The sequence below is a fragment of the Hyperolius riggenbachi genome, chromosome 4, assembly GCF_040937935.1.
Source record: "Hyperolius riggenbachi isolate aHypRig1 chromosome 4, aHypRig1.pri, whole genome shotgun sequence".
In the NCBI taxonomy this organism is placed as follows: Eukaryota; Metazoa; Chordata; class Amphibia; order Anura; family Hyperoliidae; genus Hyperolius; species Hyperolius riggenbachi.
In genome coordinates, this window is record NC_090649.1 from 358,494,452 (window position 1) to 358,508,472 (window position 14,021).

General features: G+C 43.7%; 1 protein-coding gene and 1 long non-coding RNA gene across 3 annotated transcripts in view; one reads left to right on the forward strand and one right to left on the reverse strand.

Annotated features, from left to right (window-relative positions):
- The window catches only part of LOC137504035 (uncharacterized), a 458,442-nt gene that overhangs the window by 146,703 nt on the left and 297,718 nt on the right, over positions 1 to 14,021 (reverse strand). The gene's annotated exons all lie outside the window — the stretch shown is intronic.
- The window catches only part of LOC137504028 (kinesin-like protein KIF28P), a 524,300-nt gene that overhangs the window by 144,312 nt on the left and 365,967 nt on the right, over positions 1 to 14,021 (forward strand). For both annotated transcript variants that reach the window (XM_068231935.1, XM_068231937.1), the window contains one exon: positions 1,307 to 1,473. In XM_068231935.1, coding sequence (XP_068088036.1) covers positions 1,307 to 1,473 — 167 coding nt within the window. The remainder of the gene's footprint in view (positions 1 to 1,306; positions 1,474 to 14,021) is intronic.

A 14,021-nucleotide genomic window follows, 5' to 3' on the forward strand; every position in this document is an offset into this window, starting at 1 on the left:
CTTTTACATGTCATTCAGAGATCAAGGTGCCAGAGTCTGGAGGAAGAATGGGGAGAGGGAAATGCCAAAATGCCTGAAGTCCAGTGTCAAGTACCCACAGTCAGTGATGGTCTGGTATGCCATGTCAGCTGCTGGTGTTGGTCCACTGTGTTTTATCAAGGGCAGAGTCAATGCAGCTAGCTATTAGGAGATTTTGGAGCACTTCATGCTTCCATCTGCTGAAAAGCTTTATGGAGATAAAGATTTCATTTTTCAGCACGACCTGGCACCTGCTCACAATGCCAAAACCACTGGTAAATGGTTTATTGACAATGATATTACTGTGCTCAATTGGCCTGCCAACTCTCCTGACCTGAACCCCATAGAGAATCTGTGGGATATTGTGAAGAGAAAGTTAAGAGACGCAAGACCCAACACTCTGGATGAGCTTAAGGTCGCTATCGAAGCATCCTGGGCCTCCATAACACCTGAGCAGTGCCACAGACTGATTGCCTCCATGCCACGCCGCATTGAAGCAGTCATTTCTGCAAAAGGATTCCCGACCAAGTATTGAGTGCATAACTGAACATAATTATTTGAAGGTTGACTTTTTTTGTTTTAAAAACACTTTTCATTTATTGGTCGGATGAAATATGCTAATTTTTTGAGATAGGAAATTTGGGTTTTCATGAGCTGTATGCCAAAATCATCAATATTAAAACAATAAAAGGCTTGAACTACTTCAGTTGTGTGTATTTGAATCTAAAATATATGAAAGTCTAATGTTTATCGGTACATTACAGAAAATAATGAACTTTATCACACTATGCTAATTTTTTTAGAAGATCCTGTATACAAGTAGCACCTGAACTAATATCACCCAAGGCTCTTTCAGTGTTTACATAATCTAGTACTAACCCAAACCATTTGAGTAGCTCCACATATTCTTATACACTCACTCTTCCACCTTGCATGCTTTACTAGGTTGGGTTCAGCACATTTCTTACCACTCACTTTGTGCCCTTGTGGGTTTTCTTTATGCCATTTTTCACATAAAAGCCCAACATTATGTTAATGTGTAATTCTAAAAAAATGTAATCAGATTGATTAGAATTAGAATGTGTAATATGGAAAATATTATCAGTGGGATTAAAATATATATTTTTTCTGTTATAGCATATATTCCTACTGTATATTTACCTTGTAGTTCTCAGCACACACGTGTACTGCAAGCAACTTAACTAAAATACATAATAAATGCTACAAAGTTATGGTCTTATTAAGGATAATACATTAATAATAATAATACTATTATTATTATTTTAAGGTATCGCTTTTATGATGTTCCCCATCCTCTCTACACAAAATCAACTTGGAGAAGCATTAACCCTGTGGTTGACCACAAATTACAGTTTGCTGCCTTAAATGTGTCTAACGAATTTCTGAATTACCTTCAGAAGAATGCATTGGTTGTAGACCTTTGGGGATTGCAAGGTATATATTTTTTTTAATCCTTTTTACTTAAAACATTTCTTAAAACTTGATAGTAGTGACTCGTATAATTTAGCTTGCTCTTAACAGCATTAACATTTTCAGTTTGTTTCCTAGTATTGAAAAACTAATAAAATGTAATTTGTGCAGTTTCTATTTTTGAGATTTCTACACTTTGGGCAGGGGCGCAACTAGACATCACTGGGCCCCCCTGCAAAACTTTGGATGCCCCCCCGCGAAACTTTGGATGGCCCCCCCCCCACCCCCAACTCCCTCGCTTTCTGCCCCCCCCCCCCACCCCCAACTCCCTCGCTTTCTGCACAGGAAAACTGAGGACCAATGTGTTTTCCCCATGCAGATAAAAACACTTAGACTTAAAGAAAATGTCAGGCAATCTATGCTCCCCCCAGATCTACTTACCCAGGGCTTCCTCCCAGCCCCTTGCAGCTGACAAGTCCCTTGTCGCAGCTCTGTTCCCAGTACATACATACATACATACATACACAGCCATATGTTTTTACTACATGCAGTGGCGTATCTGGGCAAAATAGTGCCTATGGCAAACACTGAAGTTGTGCCCCCCCCCCCCCACACCATTCCCAGAGAATAGGATCTTTAAGACGCTCGACAACTGAATGCAAAGTACGGCAAATGCTCAACTTCCATTTTGCACCCGTCGTGTAAAAATGTGTGACATCGCTCACAGGAAGATGGATCGGAGAACGCTCGTCGTTGCTGGATCCATCTTCTTACATGTTGTGCCAGCAATAAGTACCGTATTTAGTTTTGAAACAGTGAGCTGACTAAATGTTCACTTTACTCCCTCCCCCTACCCAGCATCTACTCATTGCTGGTCAGTGCTCTGCTCTTATCAGGATGATCTCCTACAGCAGGTCTGATAAAAGTCAAGGACCTGTGAATCTTCTCACTAGCACCGATGTACTGTGAGCCTGCTGAGAGAAATGTATGGGCAGCTTAGGCTGTACACACCTTACAATGCCTATATAGCAGCTCTCAGGAAGTTTATAGCACACAGCTGCAGGTCAGAAGAATCACATGTCCTTTGCTTTTATCAGTGCAGGAGATCATCTTGATAAAGACACACAGACCAGTGTGATGATCCCTGTCTCTTCCTGCCGCCCTCAGCATAGAGACCCCACTCACCTCTGCTCCATGTGTGTCCTGTGCAGCAGCTCCAGCTACAACTATACACTCCTCTCCTCTCTTACCCCCATCAGCCCCAGCGGCACGCACGCAGGGCTCCATGGCCAATTAATAGGGTTATGTGAGTGATGTTGCCAGGACGACACAGAAACTGTCAGCAGAGAGGTGTACGCCTGGACGGAACATAGACACAGTCCTCTGCCTCTTCCTACTTGTACAGACAGCTGGGCTAGCTGGGAGGGAGAGGTTATTTGCCAATTGATCAGCCCCCCTGGGAGGTGAAAGACAATGGAGCCTATTGCAGGAGCTCTATGTTAGTGTTGGGCGAACACCTGGATGTTCGGGTTCGCGAACGTTCGCCGAACATGTTCGGGTGTTCGCGCCGAACTCCGAACATAATGGAAGTCAATGGGGATGTCATCACAGGAAGTACTTCGTTGTTGTAACCTCTTTGCTTCTTACAAGACTAGCAGCATGAATAAAGCAGCTCTGAGTTGATTTGCAATCTGCACCTTCTCTGCATTATTGAACTAACAGAAACATGGTGTCAGAAGCCTGAAACACACACACCATCCAATCATCCAGCTGGAAAAGAAACCTTCAGTATACAGAATAGAACTCAGTATTCAAGCAACCATGTATGCAAACACAATACCTCCACCATCTGAGATGAAGATGTCTGGTGACCTGGCTAACAACTGGGAAACTTTTAAAGCTGAATTTCAGGACTTTATGTTAGCTTCCGGACTGCATGAGAAACCGGCAGAGGTACAGGCAGCCACTTTGAGGCGTGTAATGGGAAGTGAGTGCAGACACATCTATCGTTTTAATCTGAATTTGAATGAGGAACAGCAAAAGAGTGCTACTGCTATCTTGGATGCCCTGGAGGGGCATTTTAAGCCAACAAAAAATGTCATCTTTGAGCGCTTTGTTTTTGGATCCCTCAAGCAGGAAGAAGGTGAGACAATTGACTGTTTTGTAACTAGATTAAGGGAGAAAGCAGCCACATGTGATTATGGACAGTTAAAAGATGACTTGATCAGAGACAGGCTGGTGTTAGGTATTGCTGATGAAAACGCACTCCGTCGCTTGTTAAGAGAAAGGACACTTACTCTGGCGTCTGCCATTGATATTTGCCGAGCTGCAGAGCAAACAGACTTGCGAATGAAAGTGCTGACGCAGGCCAGAGTGGATGACAGTATGAATGCGACAGTTTCCCAAAAGCCAGTGCCTCAAAGCAACACAAAGCCAAGCACAGCACGATATCCTAACTACCCCAGAATCCCTGAAAAGTGCAAGTATTGTGGCAGCACACACAACCGGGGGAGATCCCAATGCCCAGCTTTTGGCAAGAATTGCCGACTTTGCGGAACCCCCAACCACTTTGCAACAGTGTGCCTAAAAGCAAAACGAGACCAGCGTCAGCTGCATACAGTAGATGATCAAGCTGAGCTTGAACAGGAGGCAGATGATGAAGATAATGGACAGATATACACCGCTAGTGCTATGGGGTCACCCAGCTCCCGAGGGAAAAAGTGGTTTGTCAACCTACAGCTCCACGGCACCCGACAGCGTTGCCAGCTTGACTCAGGAGCAACATGTAACGTTATGAGCCTGCAGGATAAACCCAAGATAGCTCCCAAGGTAAGACTGAAGCCTAGCCAGACAAGACTGAAGCTGTATTCAGGTGAGGTGATGAAGTCATTGGGCCTTTTTCAGACTGAATGCTTCATAAAAGGTCTCTGCCACAAGCTGGAATTTGAAATAGTCAAAGCAGACCAGAACCCACTCCTATCAGGTTCAACGTGTGAACGTTTGGGTCTGATGCACATTACTATTCCAGATGAACTCCACAATATGGAAAGCCATACCACAGGGGTGCTAACAGAAAAACAGCTTACCAGCACATACCAGGATGTGTTCAATAGTCCAATAGAGTCTCTACCTGGGGAAGTGCACTTTGACCTAGATCGAACTGTCACACCAGTACAATGCTCTCCACGCAATGTTCCAGTTGCACTTAGGGAAGCCGTCAAAGCCCAGCTGGACAAACACATACAGGATGGGAACCTAGCCTCAGTGACTGAACCCACAGACTGGATAAGTAACATGGTTATAGTCAAAAAAGCTGACAAAATTAGAATTTGCATTGATCCAAGGGCATTGAATAAAGCACTGAAAAGGTCCCACTATATAATGCCGACACTTGAGGATGTCCTTTATAAACTGCCCAAAGCCCGCATTTTCTCCTTGGTGGATGCCCGGGATGCATTTCTACAAATCAAATTGGACACAGAGAGCAGCTTTCTGACCACCTTCTGGACACCTTGGGGCCGAATGCGCTGGCTCAAACTACCCTTTGGTGTGTCGGTAGCCCCAGAAGTGTATCAAAGAAAACAGCATGAACTACTAGCCGGCCTGCGAGGTGTGGAGCCAATTGCAGATGATATACTAATAGTGGGTTGTGGAGACTCACTAGAGGAGGCCACTCGTGACCATGATGCTAACATGATTGCTCTTATGAACCGCTGCAGAGAAGTGAAGCTTAGACTGGGCATCAAGAAGCTACAGTTTAAACTAAATGAAGTTCGCTTTCATGGTCACATTCTATCAGCAGGGGGGTTGAAGCCAGATCCTGAGAAGGTAAGGGCAATAAAAGACATGCCTGCTCCAACTGATTCCAAGGGAGTACAAAGGTTTATCGGATTTGTCACCTACCTGTCAAAATTCATGCCCCATCTCTCGGAGGTTTGTGAGCCTTTGCGCAGGCTTGTGGATAAAGACACACTATGGCACTGGCTGCCAAAGCACCAGGAAGCAGTTGATGAAATCAAACGACTAGTCTCCACAGTGCCAGTACTAAGATACTATGACATTAGCAAGCCAATTACAGTTCAAAGTGACTCCAGTCAGAATGGCCTCGGCTGCTGCCTATTGCAGGATGGACAACCTGTAGCATTTGCTTCCAGGGCTCTCACCCCAACTGAGCAGAATTATGCTCAGATCGAGAAAAAATGCCTAAGCATTGTGTTTGCTTGCCACCGTTTCCATAGCTACTTGTATGGTCGGGAAAAGATCACTGTTGAAACCGATCACAAACCACTAGTCGCAATATTCAACAAACCTTTGCTTAGTGCTCCAAAACGACTTCAAAGCATGTTACTCTCGCTTCAAAATTATGCTCTAGCGGTAACCTACAAACCAGGCCCATATATGTATGTGAGTGACACTCTGAGCAGAGCCACACCACGCTTGCATCCAGCAGACGCACCTCATGTTCAGCATTCAGTCTGCAGCTTGCACAGTGAAGAACTTGACATAGAGTGCATAAACCAGGCTGACTATTTAAATGTCATGCATCAGCGTCTGTCACAGATCAGAGAGTCCACCGAGCAAGATGAAAACCTCAAGATCCTTAAATCAGTTGTGCTCAATGGATGGCCTGACACAAGGGCAGAGACACCTGTTGCTATCAGAGAGTATTGGGCCTACCGGGATGAAATAAGCCTACAGGATGGAGTGTTCTTCAAGGGACAACGTATTATCATCCCAAAGCAACTACGTGCAGAGATGCTACGACGCATTCATTGGAGCCACATTGGTGGTGAGGCATGCTTCAGACAGGCTCGAGAAACGCTGTTTTGGCCGAATATGCATGGGGAGATTAAAGACTATGTAGGGCAGTGCACTGTATGCAACGAATACGCACATGAACAACAAAAAGAGACTATGATGTCACATCCCCTCCCTACACGGCCATGGCAAATTTTGAGCATGGACATATTCAACTACGCTGGCAAGGATTTTCTGCTGATCGTTGACCACTATTCAGACTTTTGGGAAATAGAACTATTGCCAGACCTGTCAGCAGGCACAACCATTAAAAGATGTAAAGCTCAACTTGCCAGGTATGGCCAACCTGACCGAGTTGTAACAGACAATGGTCCACAATTTGCTTGTGCTATGTTCGCCAGGTTCGCTCAGGAATGGGGTTTTGAGCATGTTACATCTAGAGATGAGCGTAATGACCTAATTACGATTTTGCGAAATTTCGCGTAATTAGTGTAATTACGATTATGGCCGTAAGTACATAATCGTACTGAAGAAGGATTTCGCGAAATTTCGCGTAAGCGTAATTTTCGCGTAATTTTCGTATTACAGTCGTATCATGCCGTAATTTCGCATTAAACGCTACCGTAATTTCGCGTTAAACCGTAACGCTCCGTATAATATAAAAAAGCCGCCGACTTTAAGGGTTAATAGCAAAGCCCCCTTAAATGCTAAGAGCCTCAGATTTGGAGAATATATTAAGGAGATCAGGAGGAATAAGAGGAAAATTTTTTTTTTCAAAAAGACCTTATAGTTTTTGAGAAAATCGATGTTAAAGTTTCAAAGGAAAAATGTAAACATTTAAAAACCCGCCGACTTTAACGGTTAATAGCAAAGCCTGCTTAAAGTTTAGGAACACCAAATTCCCAGGGTATATTAAGGGGATCAGTGGGAATAAGAGGGAAATTTTTTTTTCAAAAAGACCTTATAGTTTTTGAGAAAATCGATTTTTAAGTTTCAAGGGCGAAAATGTCTTTTAAATGCGGAAAATATCAGTTTTTTTTTGCACAGGTAACAATAGTGTATTATTTTCATAGATTCCCCCAAGTGGGAAGAGTTTTACTTACTTCGTTCTGAGTGTGGGAAATATAAAAAAAAACGACGTGGGGTCCCCCCTCCCAGACCTCTTTAACCCCTTGTCCCCCATGCAGGCTGGGATAGCCAGAATGCGGAGCACCGGCCGCCTGGGGCTCCGCACCCTGACTATACCAGCCCGCATGGTCCATGGATTGGGGGGTCTCGGAAGGGGAGGGGCAGCCAAGCTTTCCCCTCCCCCTCCGAGCCCTTGTCTAATCCAAGGGGCTCTTCTCCACCTCCGATGGGCGGTGGAGGTGGAGGCCGTGATTTCCTGGGGGGGAGGTTCATGGTGGAATCTGGGAGTCCCCTTTAAAAAGGGGTCCCCCAGATGCCCACCCCCCCTCCCAGGAGAAATGAGTATAGAGGTACTTGTACCCCATACCCATTTCCTTTAAGAGTTAAAGTAAATAAACACACAGACACTTAGAAAAAGTATTTTAATTGAACAAAAAACATAACCACGAAAAAAGTCCTTTAATATTCTTAATTAACCATTAATACTTACCTGTCCCTTTAAATAAATGATCCCTCGCAATATCCTCGGAAATGTTCTATCAGTTACAATGTAACAAAGTTATTACAATGTAACAACTTTGTTACATTGTAACTACGCCGCACCCGACGCCACTCGCCGCTCAGCCGCCGCATACCCGTCCGTGCAGGACGCTAAGTCCCCGCAGCTCCCGCTGTCCACCCCGCCCACATCTGTCACCCACACATGTCACCCACATGTGGGTGACATGTGGGTGACATGTGGGAGAGGCGGGGAGGGCAGCGGAGCCGGTGGGGACTTAGCGTCCTGCACGGACCCGACAGAGCTCTGAGCTATATAGCTCAGAGCTCTGAGAAGCATCTTTGTATTTGGGCTCCAAGGAGCCCCATTGGTCCTTAGCAGACCAATGGGGTTCCTTCAAATCAGAAGGAACCCCATTGGTCTGCTAAGGACCAATGGGGCCCCTTGGAGCCCAAATACAAAGATGCTTTCGAGAGCTCTGAGCTATAGCTCAGAGCTCTGTCGGGTCCTGCAGCGCAGACGCGGCGGCGGCGGTGAGTGACGTCGGGTGCGGCGTAGTTACAATGTAACAAAGTTGTTACATTGTAATAACTTTGTTACATTGTAACTGATAGAACATTTCCGAGGATATTGCGTGGGTGACATTTATTTAAAGGGACAGGTAAGTATTAATGGTTAATTAAGAATATTAAAGGACTTTTTTCGTGGTTATGTTTTTTGTTCAATTAAAATACTTTTTCTATGTGTTTGTGTGTTTATTTACTTTTAACTCTTAAAGGAAATGGGTAAGGGGTACAAGTACCTCTATACTCATTTCTCCTGGGAGGGGGGGTGGGCATCTGGGGGACCCCTTTTTAAAGGGGACTCCCAGATTCCACCATGAACCCCCCACCCAGGAAATCGCAGCCTCCACCTCCACCGCCCATCGGAGGTGGAGAAGAGCCCCTTGTCCTTAGATTGGACAAGGGCTCGGAGGGGGAGGGGAAAGCTTGGCTGCCCCTCCCCTTCCGAGACCCCCCAATCCATGGACCATGCGGGCTGGTATAGTCAGGGTGCGGAGCCCCACGCGGCCGGTGCTCCGCATTCTGGCTATCCCAGCCTGCATGGGGGACAAGGGGTTAAAGAGGTCTGGGAGGGGGGACCCCACGTCGTTTTTTTTTTATATTTCCCACACTCAGAACGAAGTAAGTAAAACTCTTCCCACTTGGGGGAATCTATGAAAATAATACACTATTGTTACCTGTGCAAAAAAAACTGACATTTTCCGCATTTAAAAGACATTTTTGCCCTTGAAACTTAAAAATCAATTTTCTCAAAAACTATAAGGTCTTTTTGAAAAAAAATTTTTTCCTCTTATTCCCACTGATCCCCTTAATATACCCTAGGAATTTGGTGTTCCTAAACTTTAAGCAGGCTTTGCTATTAACCGTTAAAGTCGGCGGGTTTTTAAATGTATACATTTTTACTTTGAAACTTTAACATCGATTTTCTCAAAAACTATAAGGTCTTTTTGAAAAAAAATTTTTTTCCTCTTATTCCTCCTGATCTCCTTAATATATTCTCCAAATTTGAGGCTCTTAGCATTTAAGGGGGCTTTGCTATTAACCCTTAAAGTCTGCGGCTTTTTTATATTATACGGAGCGTTACGGTTTAACGCGAAATTACGGTAGCGTTTAATGCGAAATTACGGCATGAACGAAACGCGAAATTTCGCGTTGAAAATTACGCTTACGGTATTTTCAATTACGATTTTAATGGCAATTTCGCTACGCTAATTTCGCATCGTAATCGCAAATTTCGCATGCGTAATTATAGTAATGCGAAATTACGAAAATTTCAGCTCAACTCTAGTTACATCGTCTCCAATGTACCCTAAAGCTAATGGCAAAGCAGAATCGGCAGTGAAGATTGTCAAAAGCCTGTGCAGGCGAGCAAAACGTGCAGGGGATGACCCATGGAAGTCAATCTTACTTTGGAGGAATACACCGACAGCTGGCATGGACACTAGCCCTGCACAACATCTAATGGCCCGCAGGCTGAAAACTCCTCTCCCAGTGACTGATGCACTGCTGGAGCCATGTGTTGCTGTAGAGGTACCCAGAAAGCTGCAGTACAAAAGACAAGTGGCAAAACATACCTATGATAAAACGGCCAGGGACCTTCCTGCACTAAATGTGGGACAAAACATAAGAATGAAGCCTCTTCCAGGTGACAGGACCAGACTATGGAGATTAGGAACTTGTCTGCAACAAACAGCTCCTCGCTCTTATCTGGTTGAGGTGGAGGGTACACTGTACAGGCGCAACCGGGTGGACCTCAGACCAGCAGAGTCTAGTCCTACTAGGCTTACAGGAACAGAGCCCAGTGAAACGCCAAGACCAGAAATGCCAATGGAGGCCACAGAGGAGGCAACAGTGGAAGTTCAGCCGGAACGTTTGCCTGAAACTGACAGCACATTGGCCTCTCAGTCTGGGGGCACACCTGAGATCCCACGCTACACACGCAGCGGCAGGCGAATCCGGCCACCAACAAGACTTGACCTCTAAATAGTTGTAAGCAGTCATGTTTAGCTACCGTTGAGCATTTACATACTGTATATGCATATTAGTAAGTACAGTGGACTAAATAACCTTACTATTTGAATGCTTGAAAGTTTGTTTTAAAGTATGTTATATATATATAGTTAGAAAAGGGGGATGTTAAGGGGTTATGCTGCCACCTACTGGCAGCCCAGATATTATCACAGGAAATGTTTATTAGATGTCATCACAGGAAGTACTTCGTTGTTGTAACCTCTTTGCTTCTTACAAGACTAGCAGCATGAATAAAGCAGCTCTGAGTTGATTTGCAATCTGCACCTTCTCTGCATTATTGAACAGAAACATTGTGCTTTGTAAAGCCTCCTTACATGCTACATACCCCAAATTTACAGGGTATGTGCACCTTGGGAGTGGGTACAAGAGGAAAAAAAAATTAGCAAAAAGAGCTTATAGTTTTTGAGAAAATCGATTTTAAAGTTTCAAAGGGAAAACTGTCTTTTAAATGCGGGAAATGTCTGTTTTCTTTGCACAGGTAGCATGCATTTTGCTGCCATGCAGTCATAAATGTAATAAAGATAAGAGGCATGGCCGGATTTCCGCACAGGCCACCTAGGCCGGTTCCTAGGGCGGAAACCTGCCGATAGTAGAGCTGGGGCGGCTGTCGCACACAAGCAACAGATCAGCTGTTTAGCTGTCTGCTGCCGCGCTGTCCTCCAGTTTATCCTGCGTGGTAGAGCACAGAGAAAGGAGCGCCCTGCCTCTTCTCTCTCACTCTGAGAGGCGGGGCTGAGCCAGCAGACCGGGAGGTTTGAGCGGAAGAAGGAAGAGGCACAGACGAGTAAGCTCAGCAGCGTGTGAAGGAGGTATTGCTGAGTCTGCTGACAGCGTCAGGGACAGGGAGTGAGACGTGCTTGCACGGTGCACTGCAGTGCAGATTACTTGTAGCTTCAGAGGGGGAGAGATGTCTGTGCAGATTACAGGCATTTTCCTCATTTGCAGAACGCTGCCTATTGCTAAACTGCTGTGGAGAGAGTGACCAGCTGTCTAACGTCTATCAGTTCTATGTTCATGCAGACAGCCCTGTCACTGCTACTATCTTGTTTAGTTAATCAGCAGCTTTCCTCTTCTCCCCCCTCCCTTCCACAGCAATTAACCTTTAATTCTCTAACTAGTTTCTTTGTTACTTGTTTTGGTCTTCAGGGCACAGATGAGAGAGAACACTATCCTCTATAGCACTATACAGAGTACATAGTCATGTCACTCAGACTGTCCTCAGAGGAGCTCACAATCTAATCCTACCATAGTCTAATGTCCTACCATATTATTATTATGTATTTATATAGCACTGACATCTTCTGCAGCACTTTACAGAGTACATAGTCATGTCACTGACTGTCCTCAGAGAGCTCACAATCTAATCCTACCATAGTCATAGTCGAATGTCCTACTATATTATTATTATTATGTATTTATATAGCACTGACCTCTGCTGCAGCACATTACAGAGTACATAGTCATGCCACTGACTGTCCTCAGAGGAGCTCACAATCTAATCCTACCATAGTCATAGTCTAATGTCCTACCATATTATTATTATGTATTTATATAGCACTGACATCTCCTGCAGCACATTACAGAGTACATAGTCATGTCACTGACTGTCCTCAGAGGAGCTCACACTCTAATCCTACCATAGTCATAGTCTAATGTCCTACCATATTATTATTATGTATTTATATAGCACTGACATCTTCTGCAGCACATTACAGAGTACATAGTCATGTCACTGACTGTCCTCAGAGGAGCTCACACTCTAATCCTACCATATTCATAATCTAATGTCCTACCATATTATTATTATGTATTTATATAGCACTGACATCTGCAGCACATTACAGAGTACATAGTCATGTCAATGACTGTTTTCACAGGAGCTCACTATCTAATCCTACCATAGTCTAGTGTCCTCCCATGTTATTAGTATGTATTTATATAGTGTTGACATGTTCTTCAGCACTTTACAGAGTACATAGTCATGTCACTGCCTGTCCTCAGAGGAGCTCACAATCTAATCCTATCATAGTCATAGTCGAATGTCCTACCATATTATTATTATGTATTTATATAGCACTGACATCTTCTGCAGCACATTACAGAGTACATAGTCATGACACTCAGACTGTCCTCAGAGGAGCTCACACTCTAATCCTACCATAGTCATAGTCTAATGTCCTACCATATTATTAATATGTATTTATATAGTACTGACATCTTCTGCAGCACTTTACAGAGTACATAGTCATGTCACTGACTGTCCTCAGAGGAGCTCACACTCTAATCCTACCATAGTCATAGTCTAATGTCCTACCATATTATATTTATATAGCACTGACATCTGCAGCACATTACAGAGTACATAGTCATGTCAATGACTGTTTTCACAGGAGCTCACTATCTAATCCTACCATAGTCATAGTCTAATGTCCTACCATATTATTATTATGTATTTATATAGCACTGACATCTTCTGCAGCACATTACAGAGTACATAGTCATGTCACTGACTGTCCTCAGAGGAGCTCACACTCTAATCCTACCATATTCATAATCTAATGTCCTACCATATTATTATTATGTATTTATATAGCACTGACATCTGCAGCACATTACAGAGTACATAGTCATGTCAATGACTGTTTTCACAGGAGCTCACTATCTAATCCTACCATAGTCTAGTGTCCTCCCATGTTATTAGTATGTATTTATATAGTGTTGACATGTTCTTCAGCACTTTACAGAGTACATAGTCATGTCACTGCCTGTCCTCAGAGGAGCTCACAATCTAATCCTATCATAGTCATAGTCGAATGTCCTACCATATTATTATTATGTATTTATATAGCACTGACATCTTCTGCAGCACATTACAGAGTACATAGTCATGACACTCAGACTGTCCTCAGAGGAGCTCACACTCTAATCCTACCATAGTCATAGTCTAATGTCCTACCATATTATTAATATGTATTTATATAGTACTGACATCTTCTGCAGCACTTTACAGAGTACATAGTCATGTCACTGACTGTCCTCAGAGGAGCTCACACTCTAATCCTACCATAGTCATAGTCTAATGTCCTACCATATTATATTTATATAGCACTGACATCTGCAGCACATTACAGAGTACATAGTCATGTCAATGACTGTTTTCACAGGAGCTCACTATCTAATCCTACCATAGTCATAGTCTAATGTCCTACCATATTATTATTATGTATTTATATAGCACTGACATCTCCTGCAGCACATTACAGAGTACACAGTCATGTCACTGACTGTCCTCAGAGGAGCTCACACTCTAATCCTACCATAGTCATAGTGTAATGTCCTACCATATTATTATTATGTATTTATATAGCACTGACCTCTGCTGCAGCACATTACAGAGTACATAGTCATGTCACTGACTGTCCTCAGAGGAGCTCACAATCTAATCCTACCATAGTCATAGTCTAATGTCCTACCATATTATTATTATGTATTTATATAGCACTGACATCTCCTGCAGCACATTACAGAGTACATAGTCATGTCAATGACTGTTTTCACAGGAGCTCACTATCTAATCCTACCATAGTCATAGT